At 46.9% G+C, this 17,334-nt stretch overlaps 1 protein-coding gene and 1 long non-coding RNA gene across 16 annotated transcripts; one reads left to right on the top strand and one right to left on the bottom strand.

The window, feature by feature from the left end:
• The first annotated feature begins 6 nt into the window (after positions 1–6).
• LOC119340775 lies at positions 7–6,072 on the top strand. 15 transcript variants are annotated; one of them, XR_005164669.1, is made up of 8 exons: positions 7–347; positions 438–2,294; positions 2,889–2,979; positions 3,054–3,161; positions 4,098–4,190; positions 4,373–4,510; positions 4,844–4,935; positions 5,679–6,069. It is a non-coding gene; the product is annotated as an uncharacterized LOC119340775 (long non-coding RNA). The 15 variants fall into 15 exon arrangements; XR_005164675.1 differs by having other exon boundaries at positions 438–1,166; positions 1,837–1,874; positions 2,174–2,294; positions 2,889–4,190; positions 5,679–6,068; XR_005164673.1 differs by having other exon boundaries at positions 438–689; positions 1,074–1,166; positions 2,174–2,294; positions 2,889–4,190; positions 5,679–6,065.
• Positions 6,073–14,290: 8,218 nt separating this feature from the next.
• On the bottom strand, positions 14,291–16,067 carry LOC119340609. Its single transcript, XM_037612532.1, has 3 exons — positions 15,176–16,067; positions 14,728–15,089; positions 14,291–14,641 (listed from the first exon to the last, which is right to left on the bottom strand). The coding sequence occupies exons 1-3, from the start codon at positions 15,960–15,962 to the stop codon at positions 14,489–14,491; spliced, it is 1,302 nt and encodes a 433-aa protein (XP_037468429.1). The 5' UTR covers positions 15,963–16,067; the 3' UTR covers positions 14,291–14,488.
• Between the last annotated feature and the right edge of the window lie 1,267 nt (positions 16,068–17,334).

The following is a 17,334-nucleotide window of genomic DNA, read 5'->3' as shown; positions in this document are numbered from 1 at the left end:
CCACCCCATCCCCGCCGGCCCTGACCTTCTCTCCCGTGGCCAGTGGGGAGCCGAAAATACATCAACCGAACCCAGCCCTCCCTCTCTCCCTCCCGCAGGCCCTCGCCGCCACAACCTACACCGGGCGGTCCCAGCCGATTCCAGCGGCTGTCGGCGACGCGCAGCACTCTCCCATGGCCGCCTCCCTCGGCTCCGTCCTCCCGACCAACCAGATCCGTCGCGCACATCCTCCAACAGCCACCCACATCGCTCCCCCGTGTCTAGGGTTTCGTCCTCCGCGTCTCCTCCAGCACCGGCGACCCTCCCCATGGCTCCGTTGCCATCAAGGCGCCTCCGACGCCATCAAGGTCAGCCCCCTTCTCCTCTCCTCTTGGATTTCTTCTTCTTCCATTCTCTCCTTGCCTGCCTCACGCACGCAACAACTTGACTCGATGCAGGGTGAGGAGGACGAGGCCCAGCCATCCGATGGCCCAGACGCATCGATGCGTTTCTCGTCCTCCTCCATGCCGCCGGCGGCACCCATCCTCCTCCCTCGTCCTGTCCAGGCGGCTGGGACCATCCTCGAGGTAGGCCATGGAGGTCCTCTTTACTCGGTGCTCAGCAAGAGAGGCGCAACCTCCTCCACATTGAAGAAATGGTGAAGAAATAGGCGCCCAGCGCTGCCTCCCAGTCGGCAGCCTCCCCATCAAGTACAATACTGAATTCCTATTCTGATTGGGAGGTCTGTACCAATTATACTGAAATTCCTTAGTTCTAGAAGTTGCATCATACTAGCAGGAGCCATTGTAGTAGAATTAATGCAGACAGAGAGAGTCATATGAAGTGAGATGTGAGGTTGATATACAACGTGACCCAGAGTGAATATTTGTGCTGATCACATGCAAGGCCCTGTAGTTGGCCAAGTGAACAACTTTAGTCCTTACTAGGTGAAGAGTATGAGGAATGAAACATTCTCACTATTTTGAAGGAAATTAGCTATACTACTTGCCATCTGCTGCATATGTTAGGTTCTTAGCCTTTTAGTTTATATCCTGGTTATTCCTTTTTGCTCATTCGTTCTGATTCCTATACAGGGGAACTCAAGGTGGCCTGATACTGTCTTTGGCACTGGCTTAGTATCTCGCTTATATTGTTCTCCAGCAAATTAGCGATCCACTAATTGACAGGTCCATGATGGAACACTGTATTTTGTACAAATGGCATATTTTCTTGAAATATTCTGTGATCGAGCATCGGTTGACATGCCTTTAGTAGCAGTAGCACCCATTGGATAGTTTTCTATTTATAAACTGAGAAGGTTTCTTTTACTTGAGAACTGAAGGAATTATTTACCCGATGCAAAGGGAGTTTTCTATGTACATATTGATTTATCTACATGTATATGAGATACACGTTTATGGATCATACTTGATCCATATGAACTGAGAAGCTTTCTTTTCTTCTTAGACATATATCTATACATTGATATGTCATCTCCTTTTTCTTATTATTTAACATAATGTTTTGCTAGCAGTTAAAATAATTCTAAACAATCTGGAATCATAATAGACATATATTATTTTGCTGAAGAGTTCAGTCCATGCATGTTTTTGCCATCTAATTTTATGTTCTGGGCCATATGGAAGTGATGCTTTTAAGTTCTATAATGATTATAAAAGCACATTGCTCTGCTATTTTGTTATATTAGATGTTATCCTGCTTTTGCTGAATCAGATAGAGGCTTTAAGCATATCCAATTTAAATAATGACAGTCTTTTATACTTGCTGTTGCCTTTGACTGTCTCCTTGTTGTATGATTAATCATGTTTGCTTAGTTAAATGGCTTGCTAGGTTCAGCTGGTTCCACTAGCAGTTGTCTCCGAGCACTTGCACTGGTCAGCTGATATACGTCACGCCCCCTCTCTGGTTTTACTGGACTGCTGCAAAAATATGATCAGTGTGACTCTACAATTTTTATAATCAAAGGAAGTAGTCACAGATGTAAACACTGATATAGGGTTTGTAGATGCTTACATATAGTAGTAAATAAGTAGTAATATTTTGATCTAGACAGTGATGATTTAAACTCTGTTTTTTATATGACCTTCATATAGTTAATAGCTTTGTTGTCACTATTGCTGCTGCATGATTTGTTCAGAGAGGGTTGCCAATTTTTGCTTTCTTTTTCATGCAGATTGGTCCACAATTACCTGATTCTCGTCCTTCTGGTCAAACCCCTGGTAGGCGCCTCCTTCGATGTGTGCGTGCACGTCATCTATTAGCAGCCTTGCGCGTCTTCTTCCACGGATCTTCAGGTCAACCCCTCTTCTCCTCCTTTCCCCTCTTCTTTCCATACCTAGGTGTAGGATTGTATGGCAGTATGCATTTTTGGCCTCGCCTCTGTTGTAATTGTCGGTCATGTCTTTTCTGGTAAAACCCAAAAGTATTTATGTCTTTGTGCATTGGATGTTGGTGTTTCCTGTCTTCACAGCTTGTTTTTAGTGGAGTCTAAATATATGTCTTTTGTTCCTTGTCTGCATCCTGGTAGGGCCTATGATTGTTGGTCCTTTCACCTTTGTGCATGGAATGTTGGTGGTTTTGTTCATTTGCTGGTTTTATTTATTTTTTGTTTTTACTGTGCTCCTATGCTTTCAACAATAACTTAGGCAAGGGTGCCATTATCTGAGTTTCCAAATCTTGAAGAGCAATTATGGTTTAATCAATATTTGCATTAGTGAGGAGCCGGGGTGGCCACACAAGTAGAATGGCCACACAAGGTGTTTTTCTCAATCAGATCACATGCATCTCTTAAAAATTATACAATAGCAAGTGTGATTTACAGATTATTAGATGTTATCGGTCTATGCTTCATGTGGTTGCAGTGTTCTTACATCTAGATCTATGGACAGGGTCAGTTGCTCCTATCTGGACGAGCTTTGTCAGGGTCATGTGGTTGCTGCTGCTACCTCTTTGTCGGGGTCAAGGGTCAATAAAACTCAGGTTATTCCTCGATCCATAATTCTAGCATCTATAGTCAGGCTATCACTTTAGTCTTTTTTGCCTTTCTCTGACAGGTCAATTGATGTTGGGCACCAATCTTGCTCCTATTTGGGTGGGCTACAGCTTTGTCAGGCTGCCATCATATTCTGATCTTCCAGTGTTCCTTCTGTGGTGTGGAGGAGGTGTGAAAGTAGATCGTGTTGACGATTGCGCCATTACATGTTATTATTGTTCATATCTTATCATTAGAAATAGACATGTTATAAGGAAGATGTTACCGATATATTTCTTTCATGGTCAATGATTGTCTTGCTTTTCTGTGTCACATTGCTTATACCTGTCGTTTTCTAAAATTATTGCATGGTAGCTAGCTAATCTCTATGATAATAGTATCTGAGATTCCAAAGGATTTTTACTTTTTTGGTTTTCTTTTCCTTTTGTTCTACCATTATATCATTATATCTCAATAGGTCCTACGACGGAGGTTGAAGGGTAGTATGATTTGAATCATGCTTGGTCAAATCAATATATAGTGGTTTTGACTTTATGAACAACCAGATCAATTCTCTGGATGCCTTGTGTTTGTGCATATATAATTAGCTCTCATCTTCAGTTTAACTTTGGAACGAGAGTATTCACTAGAGGAGATTCATGGTTGCAGTATCTAATTTTATAATGAATGGGCAATCTGTGGCCATCTATAGTAGAATTTGGATCATTGATTGATGGAGAAAGACAAGGGTCAAAGTGTTTTTTTCCAAGGTAACCACCACTATTTTGTTTAGGCTTATGTGCCTGATGTTTTTTAGGATCTCTGTGTCAAGGAGATATATCTAAGTAGTGTCATGTTCTAATTCTAAAAGATGAGAAAGCTAAGAACTTCGTAATTACATAGTAAATCATGGCTGCAGCCTAGAGGTTAGGGATGTGCAAATATTGATTAAAAGTATATTTATTTGTATTTACAACAACACACTGGATCACATCCGGTAAATATTTTTGTAGAATATCAGTCAAGTTTCGAACTTTTGACCATGACAGCTGAAAAACCGAAGTAAATCCATCATATATATTCAGTTCAGTAAAGTATATAATCAGGATGCTAATATTTGACCTAGATCCCCAAACCGGAACCCTGGCTCCTCTCTCTGCTCGGCACCGCCTACACCAGCGGCTTCGACAGTCAATCCTCAGCGCCTGTCGCAACAAAGGTGAATCAACACCTAGGTTCCTCTATCCTTTGTTCTCTAATTTGTCCTCGCCCCAATTTGAACCTATCTAAGATGTGGATATGTGTAGGAAGGAAACAAATTATTTTGTATGAAATTATCTTTAATAGAAAGTAAATGATTTGTATATGCGTGCACACCTAACAATCTGCTTATCGCGGCAGCTCGGGAAGGAGTGTGATTGTACTGTGCTAGCAGAGTAAAATACTGGAACGCTCTGACTGCTCCTGGACTTCCAAGGTGATGCTGGGAGATTCGTTCTGCCACTTTGCCTATACTCCGCCTGATCACCGTTCATCCAGGTCTGCTAATTTTTTACCACCCCTGGCTATGTGTATATATATGGAGTTAAAAGGACATGTGCCCATGGACAAATCATGTGATTTCTTTAATTTCATGAATAATGCTCCAGCCTTGTGATTCTAACTTATGTATGTAGTTTTGACAAGGCAAATACATTTTATTTAGAACTGAATATGCATTACCCTACCATTAGCACTTTCTATGGGTTCTCTCACTAACAAAAAAGTAATATACGTTTACTCTTTTCTGTAAAGATCAACTTGGTTCCAAAAAAAGTTCATTGCTCTCCTCTTTGAAAAATTCCTGAATTAGTATGTCAATTCCATGTGCAGAGAAAAGGAGAGGAAGGGGATGGATGAGCAAGGACCAGAAGGACCAGAAGAAGAAGGGAAAGGGAGATGGGGCGATGTGCATGTCCATGGAGGTCTGCCCCCCCTCCCCCCCCCCCTCTCCTCCTCTCTTCTCTTTCGGTCTTTCCTTGTACTACAGCAGCCCTTAATCCCCTTTGATTTGATTTGTTCACTTGTGTTACTTGTTGTCTCCTAAGAAAAACAAGAAAACCTAAAAAAATTGTATTGAAAGTGGTTGAACTTCCAGATTGTACACATTTTTGTTGTAGATTAGGTCGTCAGATTTAACAACTATTGGCCATAAAGGTAGTTGAAAGTAGTACTTGAGCTGGACATAGGTTTCTTAGTTACACGATTCCCATTAAGTACGGCCGAGGTCGTTCATGCTCTGTAGTCTATCGTATGATGTTCTCATGAACCTCATCCATGTAAATATGCCTGCTTGGGCCTATGATCAATGTGTGATGTCGTTGTGCGCTCTCCTGTGCATTATGCTGTTATGATCAATGTGTCCTGTAGTTTGATATACGTTCAGTCGTTCAGAAAATACTGTATTTTAGTTTGATATAGGTTCAGAAAATATTGTACTGTAGTTTGATATAGGTTTAGAAATTAGTGTACTGTAGTTTGATATAGGTTCAGAATGGAGTGACGGAATTTACTGTAATGTAGTTGTTTAGGAACAATACTTGATATATGGTTAGGTGCAGATTTAGAAGTTCTGTTGTAAAATATTGTACAGTAAATAATATGCATTTTCATTAACAGTAGTTAGCGTTTTTAGTGACAAGTAACAATTGTGCACTTCTACTTGCAGGGGAAAATTCTAATTTCTTTACAGCGGTGTTTGAAAAAAATGGCATATTCCGTGGGCTGGATGATAGAAGGACATTTTGTTGAAGCACTCAAGAGGAGTAATACTATTGTGATGCCAACACATGCTGAATAAACTTTATGTTTTGTAATCCTCTAAATCCTGCACCGTGTTGGTTTGTTTCTAATCTAAACATGTCTTTTGGCTTGCTCTAGATTTAGCCCGAACCTTAATTCTTTGTTTGGTCTGAATCTTGCCTGAACCACTTCCTGCAGCTCCTGAATTTAGCTATGAATTATGTCATAATTTTCCTATGACTTATGCCTGAATTCTGTGCTCGTGGGAATGTTGTTTTTTGGAAAGTTTTGTTGTATTCTGTGATGTAAAAAATAGATAATGCTAAAACATAGGATGTCTTGTTGTTAATTTTTTTTGCGGCGTCTTCACCGCCGGCCCTATGCTGCATCGGCGACTGGCTGCGGCAGCAGAGGAGTGCATGTTACCGCCGGCCATACGCTGCATAGGTTGCGGCAGCAGAGGACACAAGGCCATCGAGGGCGCATGACACGGAGGCATGGGACGTCGACGTGCTATGCTCTGCTTTGTTCGTGCTCGTGAAGTGTTGAGCTCTCTTTTTGGCTTCAGTTACGTGCTTTTAGTTCAATTAGGCTACTGTCAGATAGAGTGCTTTTAGTTTCAGTTAGTTCAATATATAAAAGGGGACTTTTCTGCAAATATTGGTGGGGTGTGGATGGGACTATGACCAATGTGGCGTCCAACGTGGCAATTGCGGACCCGATTTGTGTACAAGTGAACCTGCAAAACATGTTTAGTGACTGATTTGTCTCAATTTTCAAGTTTTTTTATATGAAATTATACCTGCAGCGCAAGTTAGTGTACTGTAGATGTATTATAACGTCGGGACCGGCACCCTTGCGTCAAGGCGCGTTTCCAATCTAGTATCTAGATAAACTAGTTGGTGTGGCAAGTAATAAATGAAGAAAGAGAGGAAAGTGATAATATAGCTAGTTACTATTAATATGAGTAATATCACACATATGAAGGCAAGATGTGTCTATATAACCTAATAAATGAAGTATTGCTGGTTACCACACATATTTTACTCCCCACTATAGAGGTAGTAACATAGACTAGTAACATAGGCATGTTACTAATCTATGTTACTATGCATTGTGGCAGTCTGATAGCTAGTTCGTGCGCAAAAGGTCATTTTAAAGGACGAGCTTTTAAATAGTTGCAAAATGTTATATGGATGTATATTACACATGTGTAAATTTTGATGCTGAAATAAATAACCATCTGAGTTACACAGAAATGAAAAAGAACATTCATGATTTTGAAAAATAAACAGTGCACATATTATTCATCATTTTGAAAATCATCATTTTGCATCTTTATATAGTTCATGTGTGTACTTATTTCACAACCAAACAATGCCCATGTGTAACTTAGACCAACTCCAACGCACAACCCCAAATAGACGTTTATTCGGATTTTGTCCGTTTGAGTAGGGCAATGGGACGGCATCTGGCCATTTTTCTGGTTGGGGCGGCCGTGCTCTTAACATGCGTGCGCATCTTGTCCTGCTGCATGCAAACTTTTGCACATAAACAAAGCAACAAAGACATAGCTCATGCCGGCAACAAAAGACAACGGCCGGCAAACATATGTCGGTCAACAAAATGGTCTAGCTCCCAAGTTGAGGATGGCCTTGTGCGGTGTGGCCTGCTGCAAGGCCGCAGTCTCGACAACGTATTTGGCCGCGGTTTTCTTCTCCGCCTCCCTTGTCCGGCGGTCTCTTCTCTTTGCCGATTCCACGTCGAGCCACGCGAGCTCCGCCGGCCTGAGCTGCCACCGGTCTTCTTCGGGCCCTTCTTCTTCACCGTGGGGCGCGAGGTGGCGGCCAGGTCGCCGGCCATGGCGGAGGGAGGAAAAGGGGAGCACACAAGGGTTTTTTTGGAATGGAGGGAAACTAGGCGTTGTTGTGACGGGCAGGCCAGGGAAGGACAAGGTCCCGCTACCTGCATATCCGCTTGCTGCCCATTTCAACACAAACACGACCCAAATTTGGGTTGAGAATGAGTCAAAAGCAGATAGGAAACGAACATTTGTCGGTTTGCTCGCACGCGTTGTGCCGTGTTTTGTGTATATTTACCTCCAAAACGGACACGGACGGACCATTAAGGGTCATACGTTGGAGTTGGCCTTACTCCCATACTAGCCCGCAAACAAAAACTACATCCATATGATCATGAAGAATTCTTTTTGATTTTTTTAATGTTAAATGTGATTTTGCCGGTTAAAAACATGCATCCATGTTTTCGAATTTAAAATGAGGTCTTCCAATGCATCCCTACTCCAAAAGTCCACTCTCGCTCGTGCATGTTTGCCGGTTTGACTATGCTGGAGTAGTTCGTGGGACAGAGCTGTGGCCGAAAGACTGGCCACGGCACATGATCCTCTGGCAGCGTTGCAAGTGGCGGGCTAGACGACGGCAATGCTATGCTAGCCAGCTTCGTCTCGAAGGCACCTCTGTCTTGTCACGTCTGTCAAGCCACGCTGCAGCGGCATGCGGAGGCGTTGGCGCGTTACTAGATACAGTAGTACAGAGCAACCGTAAGTAAATTATCGTGGTAAACCGGTGACTGGTCGAGACCCGTAGCCCGGCTGTGCCGATGTGATGTGTGTATGTATGCACGTAAGATTCGTGCAGACCAGCTCGGGACTAGGGTCTAGCCGTCTAGGGAGAACAAGCTATAGAAGCAAAAGGATTTGCTGCAAACCTCTATAGTGTCAGCTACAGTATTTCGCACTACATCACTCAATCTGAGCCGCCCCGCATCCAACGGCTGCCCGCCCGCCATCGTGCCTTGCTGTGGGCAAGGCACTGGATCTCTGTCCGTCTGTGTCATGACTCATGAGTCATGTGTTTGCAAGGCCGCATGCCCGCATCCGAGGCGATACTGCCGCGCTAGGGACGAGCGAGAATAAGCTATAAGCAAAAGATTTGCTGCTGATCTAGTGGCGGGTCATGTGAGGAAAAAAAAACGGAAGACCAGTTGAGCACAGTAGTCAAACGATACGAGATTTTCCTTTCCCCCGACATTACTGGAGAGTGGAGACCCGATCATGTAGTTCTCTTTGACTGGAGTGTCAAAGTCTACGAGCGACATGGCAAGACTCTCAACAGAGCACGGCGCAAGCTACTCCTCTACTACTCCTTCCTCTCTTTCTATTTTTTTGAGAGCAAATTTTAACATGGTTCGTCTCATTTTCTGTTTTCACATGATTGGTAAGACTATGTAATAGATCTAAGGCATCGATTTTTTTTAAAAAAAGTAGGTCTGAGTAATTTTTATCTTCTTATCTCATATAAAGAAAGAAAATGAGAGGGATCATGTGAAAATTAACCTTTTTTGGAATTACTACTTTTTTTCTCATGTTGTTCCTCCGCATGACGCACGGATAGCAACAATGAACATAGGAGGTGTTTGGCAACAGAAACGTTAACGGCAACGTTAACATAATCAGATCACACTGTTTACATAGGTGTAATGAGATTTTTCGAAGTTTGTTTGGTTCACGTTGGCGTAAAGGTATTGCTTACCATCGCTCTGTTCTTGCTCGGCCCTGCTGCTCGCCGGCGGAACCTCGCCGGCCACCATCGTCCCTGTGGATGGCCTGCTCTTGCTCGGCCCCAGCCGCCCAAGATCTCAAACGCCGCGGGCCACCATCGTCCCCGTAGATGGCCTGCCCTTGCTCGGCCCCAGCCTCCAAGATCTCAAACGCCGTCGACCGTCTCTAAAATCAAGCCTGCAAGCCGCTCGGATCTTGTGTGTCGCGCCACCGGCCGTCCCCGAGCATATGCGATGCCGTACGCATCCGATTTCAAGCGCTCGCCGGCCGCATCTGATCTCAAGCACCGCCGGCTGCTCCGATCTGGAACTCTTCCTGTTCGTCAGGAAACCATGGCTGATGGCGAAGGAGTTGACTATGGCCGGTTTCACCTGTCACGTAGGGCAAGTCAGTTGCTGCGAGGGAGGCAAAGGGGGGCTCGAAGGGGATCGGGGAGGCGCCGGCGCCGAACTCGAAGGAGATTGGGGAGGCGGCGGAAGAGGAGGAAGGGGTCGTGCGGGGGGGAGGGGGCTCGTGGGGCAGGATACCGCAACCTTACCGGTGTGGGGTGGGCGGTATCGATCCATAATTGGGCCGGACCTGTTTACAGAGGGATTCGTTTACGTACTGGACTAAACAAACAGGAGTAACGTTTTTCCTTTACGGTGTAAACAGGTGACGGGCAAATATCGCCGAAACAAACACCTCCATAATTGTTACATGCGAAGATGAATAAACGCATGTTTTATTTGGAAAGCTTGGAAAAGGTTAAAGGGTGTACCCTTCTGGTCTGATGCTTCTTTGTCATCCCTATACCTGGCCATATATCGGGCCGGGCCGGGCTTTGGGCCGGTCCTAGCCAAGCCCGACGCAAAAAACCCAGGCCCAGGTCCGGCCCGGCCATCAGGCCTATTTTTTGGGCCCAAGCCCAGCCCGCACGCCTAAAAGCTCGTCGGGCCTCGGGCCACGGGCCGGGCCCCTTTAGGGAAACGCGAAAACGATGGGCCCGGCCCCGGCCCAGGAGCAGCGTAGGGCCGAGCCGGGTCATGCTTTTTCGGGCCGGGTCGGGCCTTTTTGACCCGGGCCGTTTGGGTCGGGCCAGGCCGTTCGGGCCGGGCTGCCCATGGCGAGGACTAGTCATCCCCATACGGCCATACCCATCAGAAAATCAAGACCCTCATGGAAACTATGGAGTTTGTTCTGATTAAGGGAGCTCGTTTTTAAATTAAGCACATACAACGCATAGCACGGCTTATTGGTTACAACACGGATTTATAAGATTAATGTGCAACAAAACTTCAAGTGAGTAAGATAAGGAGTAGCACGAGAAACTTTTGTTAGAGTACTGGTTTCATCGGGTGATGACAAGAGATATAACGGGACAAAGCCAAGCATCTACAGTCGGAGTTGACAAATCTGGTCCCTCGCGTCTGCGGGCAATAACCGATCACGCCTTAAAAAATCCATTCCACATCTGGATATCTCAAATTAGAAACCTCAAATCCATATTATTTCATGCAACGTGAAACCTACTCTAAGCGGAGCTCGTCCGGCTACGCTCCCCGCTCGCCCGGCTCCGCTCTGGCCATGTCCGGCAGCCGGCTGCGCTCCTCAGAGTGTTGGTCCGGTCGCCGGCAAGGTAGAGGAGGGCATGGGACATGAGCCGGCTCACGGGACTCGAGGCGCCGCCATCTCCCATGCCCTACTCTTCCTCGTCGGAGTCCGGAACCCGAGCGGTGCCTGTAGACGTCAAATCTATGACGGATCCGTCCGGGGACAAGCCGCCGACGTCCACCACGATGCGTTTGCGTCGCCCGGACTGATGCCTCATATGGGGTGCCGAAGAATGCGACTCCGCCTCGCCGACGTCCGCCGCCGCGAGGGCTGCCGCCGCCTCCTGCGCCCGGTGCCTTGCACGACGGGCATGCCGTGCCATGTCCTTGTGGGATGATGGTGCGTTGCGAATATCGGGGCGCCAATGGAGGGGTTGCACGTCGGCCAGCGTGTTCGGACGTTAGACGGACCGTATGGCCTCCGGCGAGGCAGCGACGGTTGGCCTAGTGCCGGATCCATGCGCCATTTGGGCGGACACAATGGATTCCCGATGGATGGAGTCCGAGAACAGTCGTGCAAAGGGCTCCTCCCGGGCGCGGCGGAGCGCACGCCGGACGCCCACCTCCTCCTCAGGGCCGCGTGGGATAAGCTCGGGGTCGACAGATCTGGAGCTGAAGGACTCGGATCCATTGGCCGCCATGCCGGAGACGGTCGGAAGGAGCCAGAGATGAGCTTGTGTGGCGGAGGGGATTGGGCCATGCTAGGGTTTGGTCCGGCGAGCGGATGAGGAGAAATTTATGTGTAGTCGGGTGGGCTAGCGTGGGCCGAGTTCGACGTGGGGGCCCATATCCGCCCCATATTTGGGCTGGATATGGGGGTGTCGGTTAGCCCGGCCATGTGAGGGGTTCGTCCGGGTCAAAAAATCGTGACTGGACAGTGACCGGGTGGCCCGCTCGGGCGTATGAGGCGGGTTTAAGATGCCCGACTGTAGATGCTCTAAAAAGGAGAGCATTTAGACATTTCACTTTGAAGGAGAAGTTTACATGCTTAGGGCTCCTTTGATTCAAAGGGATTTCATAGGATTTTTGGACGCGTAGAATCCTTAGTATTTTTTTCTACGTTGGTCATTTGATTCACAAGATTAAATTCTATAGGAATTTTCTCTATGAAATGAAGTGTTTTACATTTCATTGAAAATCTAACATCTACTTCAACATATTTTTACGAATCCTTAAATTTCTTCTGGACCCAAACACTCTATGGGAATCCTATAGGATTCAAGTGGACATGCAACTCAAATCCTCTATTTTTTTCCCTATTCCTCCGTTTTGAAAATCCTGCAAATCAAAGAGGGTCTTAATGTGACTGATATGTAAGCATGATCTCGTACTACAAAGAGCCACTTGTGTTTCTGCTATCCATTCTCATCATCACACTAAAGAAAACTTGAACATGGTGTCTGTAATCTCAAACTCACAGGCACCCTTGTGAACAATAAAATTTAGAAAAGGTAAAAAATGAAAATTTATCTGTTTGTTTTGTAAACAAATATTGTTGAATGTTCTACGTACAATGTACATTTTTGTGCATAAAAAATAATCTAAAAGAAATCAATGCTCCGAAAATACTTGTTAAAAGAATTTTGAAACACTGAATTTTTTGGTCCAAAGAAGTAGGAATTTTTTTATTCATGAAAAAGTGTACGCATGCAGAACATTCAACAATTTTTGCTGTAAAAAAGATTCGTTTTTTTTTAAGTTTTTACCGTCTATGGAGGTGCATGTCTGCTTGAGATCACAAAAGCACTTTCGGGGGAACTCAGCTTCATTCATCACCTTGTACGACCAGATTGTACGCCTACAACTGTGAAATAAAACTTCCTTATTCCCCAAAAAAGATGCACCGGGATAAAATTTCCATTTCTTCTAAAACCATAGATGCAAGACCTCGTACAGATGAATTGCACTTTCCGAGGAAACACTATGCCATAAAACATCCAATTGATCTTGTTTTTTTTCATTTCATTGTTCCAAGAATTCAGAGCCAAACAAATCCAAAATTTGAGGAAATAAAATGAGGTCAGGGCATCTACAATATGGACCCTGAGAAGTACGCAAATGTTTGGTCCGAGGTGTCTGGACGATGTATGTCATCGAACACAGTGCACATGAGTCGACAGGCGCGCCCAGGTGCCCGAATTCCCATAAACTGGATGCAAACCAAGGGAGGGGATTGCGGGAGTCCAGACACTGGTTGGTCGGTCCAACCCAAAACACTTTTTGCGCGAAACAATTGACGCACATTCATGCCGGTGAAGCCGCTCCAGAGCGGACATGACTCGGCGGCACTGATGTCGGTCAGAGTGATGTGACCCTCTCTCTCTTCTTAACATAATAAATATGATACTACTATATGTCATGCATGTCAATAAATGAGACCATCTATGATACTAATCTATGATACTATGCACTATATAGAGGTAGTAGTAACATATGCATGTTACTAGTCTAAGTTACTCCCCACTATAACCAGCCTAAGCACGGCTCCGGCTCCGTCCACGTCACATCTCCTATCCTGGTTCTCCGTGTCGGTGGGTGGCTCTGGATCTCCTTCTGAATCCAGATCGTTGTGGCACCGCCGTCGCTCTCGAGAGATATCGTCCTCCATAACGGTCGGCTCCTCGAGGAAGGAGATCATCCTCTCCTCTGGTGAGAAGGCCGCGTGGAAGGCATTAGGTAACTCGGCGCGCCGTGCGCCTCCTCTATTACCTTGGTCACAGCGGTGGCGACTCATTATCGCCGAGCACTATGACGGCGAAGGAGAGTGCGGCTAGGAGGGCCGCACGGAAGGAGCTACGCAACACGGCCGGTCGGAGTTTGCAAAGTCTGACGTCACGCTGGCCCGGGTGCTTGTGGAGGCCCACGGTGGACGGGATATCGTTCGGTTTATGTAACTTATATTGAATTTATGTCCATTAGCATGGATTTCGTGGTGTTTGCATGATACTTGTCCGTCTAGTTTAACTTTTGTTTGTATTGCAGGCAGAGATTATATATCTGAAATGACCGCTCTGGCTCTGGACCTTGTAATCTTCAAGATGCAAAGTAGGGGATCACTTGTAAAATGGACCAGCTTCATATCGACGAGTGTTCTTCGTTTTTATTTTAGGAAGTGAGGCTTAAAATGTCATTTCATGTTGGTAACATAAGTTAGGTTTCAAATGTCATTTCGTGTTGGTAATTTAATTTGGGTTTAAAAATGTCATTTAATCTTGGTAACTTAATTTGGATCAGGGAGGCCAAAGCTACCGATCAAGCTCCATTGTATAGGAAGTCCTAGCTCAGCCCTGTTTCTAACAATTCATCACCAATGTTTGTTCTACGAGCCGACATTGGAGGTGCCTATAATGGCTGCAAATTCTTCGGTGAATTTAACTTGGGTTACCTTGTCCTTCCCATTACATAACCAAAATAGCGCAGTACTTGTTGAGAGAGTCGTACTTCTAAGGACATGCACGCACAAAAGAACAACTAAATCAACAAGGTGGACGACGAGCCGGGCGGCGTCGAGGCGCGGCCATATCCTGAGAGCGGCGCACTTCTACATCCCCGTCGTCTTGGCCTTCATCTCCCCTCCGCTGCGCGCTTCGCCGCGGTCAACTCGGCCTTGGCGCTCTCCAGCTGCAATCGTAGAGCGGCATTCTCTTTGTCCCGCGCAGCCAGCTTCTTCTCCAGCTCCAGTGCATAGCCGAAGGAGAATGACGCGTAGTTCGCGGCCTGCACGTGCACGAGGTACATGTAAAACACAATGTCACCGGATAAATCACATGCATCTACCGATGGACGATTTGGTCGCAGCATACCTGGAGCATTGCGGAGTAGCTCGACGCGACGACGTCGGAGGGCGTTGCAGCGGCGAACCCACGCTCCCGCGACGGCGTGGTGATGCACTCTAGCACCTTCTTCGCGGCCTCCCAGTCGGCGCTGTCGCCGTCGTGTGTGTCGGGCACGGGCAGGTGCCGTGCCTTCGGGTCGAAACCTGGCGGGGCACCCAAGCCGGATGCGGAGGCCGAGCAGCCATGGGCAGCATGCGGCGTGCTCTGCTCAGAACGGCAAAGGTCGTCTTTTGCCATAGCTGCCTCCTCGTGTTTCCTCTTTTTCAGGGACACCGTCGGCGCGTCGCCGTCCGGCTCAGGTTTCACAGTCGCCGCGGACGAATCCGTGCCTAGCTCAAAACACGTCGGTAAATTATGTGGTCACTCGATAGTCGATACAGAAACCAGTTATCGGGAGCTTCAGAAGCGAGTTTACCTTTGCCGCCAGTGGAATGAAGGGCAGGTCCGGGCGGTGGTGAGGCGATGCTGGAAGAGAAAACCTCTGCAAGTTTGGTATCAGAGAGGTAAGTCCGGAGATCAACCGCGGTGCTGCGTGCGCCCAGTAGCTTTGCCGCCATTCTCTTTTGCCGGCTTGTGAGCACTCGCTCAGGGACGCTGCTGGAGTACTTGTACTTCGACGGCCGCTCGGCCCAAAGCACGGGGCAGGGCCATGGCTCCGGCGATGTCAGGAAGAAGAACCTGCCCTTCCACGTCTCCTCGGATTCCAGACAATACCCAGTGAAGAGCTTGCGGTCGTCGTGGTCAGCTCGGAAGCCGTACCAGCACCCGGACTTGTATGTGACCAGCGAGAAAAAGTAGCGGAATACGGTCGTCGATGGCTTCACGCCGGCATCGCGGCAGAACACCACGAACCCCACAAGGACGCGCCACCCGCTATGCACGAGCTGGCCTGGCGCGAGGTTGAAGTGGGTGAGCACCTTGGAGAAGAAGCTGTGCAGCGGGAGGCGCACCCCGGCCTCGAGAGCGTGCGCGTACAGGCACACGGCCCGCTCTGGAGGCGGAGTGAAGGCGCGCCGGTCGCCAGCGGGGCGCGCGGTGTAGGCGGTCGGCACGCCGTGCTTCCTGCACAGGGCATCGACCGCGTCCTGGGTAAGGAGGGACGAGGTGACCCGATATGCGGCGGGCCTCGAGAGGGCGGCGGCGGCGGCGGCGTCGCTGATGTCGCCGGCGGATGAGGAGGAGGAGGGATTGGTGGAAGGCATCGCGTCGGCGCCTGTTGCGCTATTCGCTCGTGCTCGTTGCCTCGCTGAACCGGGCAGAGGTAGGAGAATGGGAAAGAACACAGGATTGGGAGCCGGTTTGGAGAGGTAGAGTCAAGTAATGGTGGCCGGGTTCCCGAGGCGTCGAGGAGAAATCTTTTGTCGTGTGATTGGACTCGACACCACAGTCTGCTACCGCTGCATGATTCTTTTTTCAGTTCGCGCAGTTAGGATGCGTTTGGTTGAAGGTGTCGTATGAATGGGTTGGGACCGTTTAATTTTTTTGGAATTGAACCATTCAATTCATGTGTTTGGCTGAATATAAGTGGTGAGCTAATTATTTAGGACGGGACCACCAGTCATGCTCACATAGTCATGCATGCAAAGGGTGGCCATTTGATTCGACCGATTTGGTTGGGTGGAACGGTTCAGCATCTTCATGGCATATTCTCTTTTTTAGCTCGAACCATTCATGTGCTTTATAACCAAACATGTCTATTTTCTGAACGATCCCAACCCATTCATGACCGCCCTTGCAACCAAACGCACCCGTGATTGGACTTCAGTACTTCACAGATATCAGTGGCGGAGGCGAAATTACACATTTGGCCCTGGAATCAAACTTTAGCACAAAATAATTTATTCTGCAAAGTTTAGCAGAATTAGACTCTTTCTCAAATGAGCACCATGTTGAAGTTTGAATTAGGACCTGGATACCCCCAGAACGTTCGATCAGAGTAAACCCCAGCGAACATGGAGGCAGCTTGGTTCGTTTCCTAAGAAACCTGTCTGAGTCTTTTTCTTTTGACCCTGATTAGTACCACACGTAGTGGCACAAAGCACGGATATCACCATAGATCGCACTACATCATCGCTTCTTTTTTATAAAGAGAGCTACCTCTTCGATTTCATATAATAGAAACCGTATTGTCTTCAGAACTACAAGACCCTACCAACTACTCGAAAGCATAGGGTAATTTGACACGAATATCCAATTCTGAGCGTGGGCTCATCTGCACCAGTCAATAGATAATTCATAAAAAAATTAAAAAAAATCCAAAAACTTTGTGCGTGGTAGATAATTTGGTGCGCGAGGTGCACTTCAAATTTCAGAGCATTTGGGCGTTTGGTTAGCGCTCAGCAAAAAAGACAAATTGGGTCAGAACAGCATGTGAACAGTACACTATTTAACATACCTCAAATTTGTCTTTTTTGCCGAGAGCTACTCAGATGTCCAAATGATTTGAAATTTGAATCGGACATCACGCACCAAATTATCTACCATGCCAAAAAAAATGTAATTTCTTGAATTTTTCTAGTATTTGTTTTGATTTTTTTATTCATCACAAGTGCAGATGCTCCTGGGAGCCAAAAC

This window comes from Triticum dicoccoides, chromosome 7B (genome assembly GCF_002162155.2).
Source record: "Triticum dicoccoides isolate Atlit2015 ecotype Zavitan chromosome 7B, WEW_v2.0, whole genome shotgun sequence".
NCBI classification, from domain to species: Eukaryota; Viridiplantae; Streptophyta; class Magnoliopsida; order Poales; family Poaceae; genus Triticum; species Triticum dicoccoides.
This window is presented reverse-complemented; position numbering and strand designations above follow the sequence as displayed.

What these genes read in the sequence shown, in the direction of transcription:
- LOC119340609 (XM_037612532.1), bottom strand. Translation starts at nt 15,962, where the DNA reads ATGCCTTCCACCAATCCCTCCTCCTCCTCATCCGCCGGCGACATCAGC. An exon ending in TCATTCCACTGGCGGCAAAG is followed by an intron (nt 15,090 to 15,175) that starts GTAAACTCGCTT and finishes GTTTTGAGCTAG; the next exon opens with GCACGGATTCGTCCGCGGCG. An exon ending in GCTACTCCGCAATGCTCCAG is followed by an intron (nt 14,642 to 14,727) that starts GTATGCTGCGAC and finishes GTGCACGTGCAG; the next exon opens with GCCGCGAACTACGCGTCATT.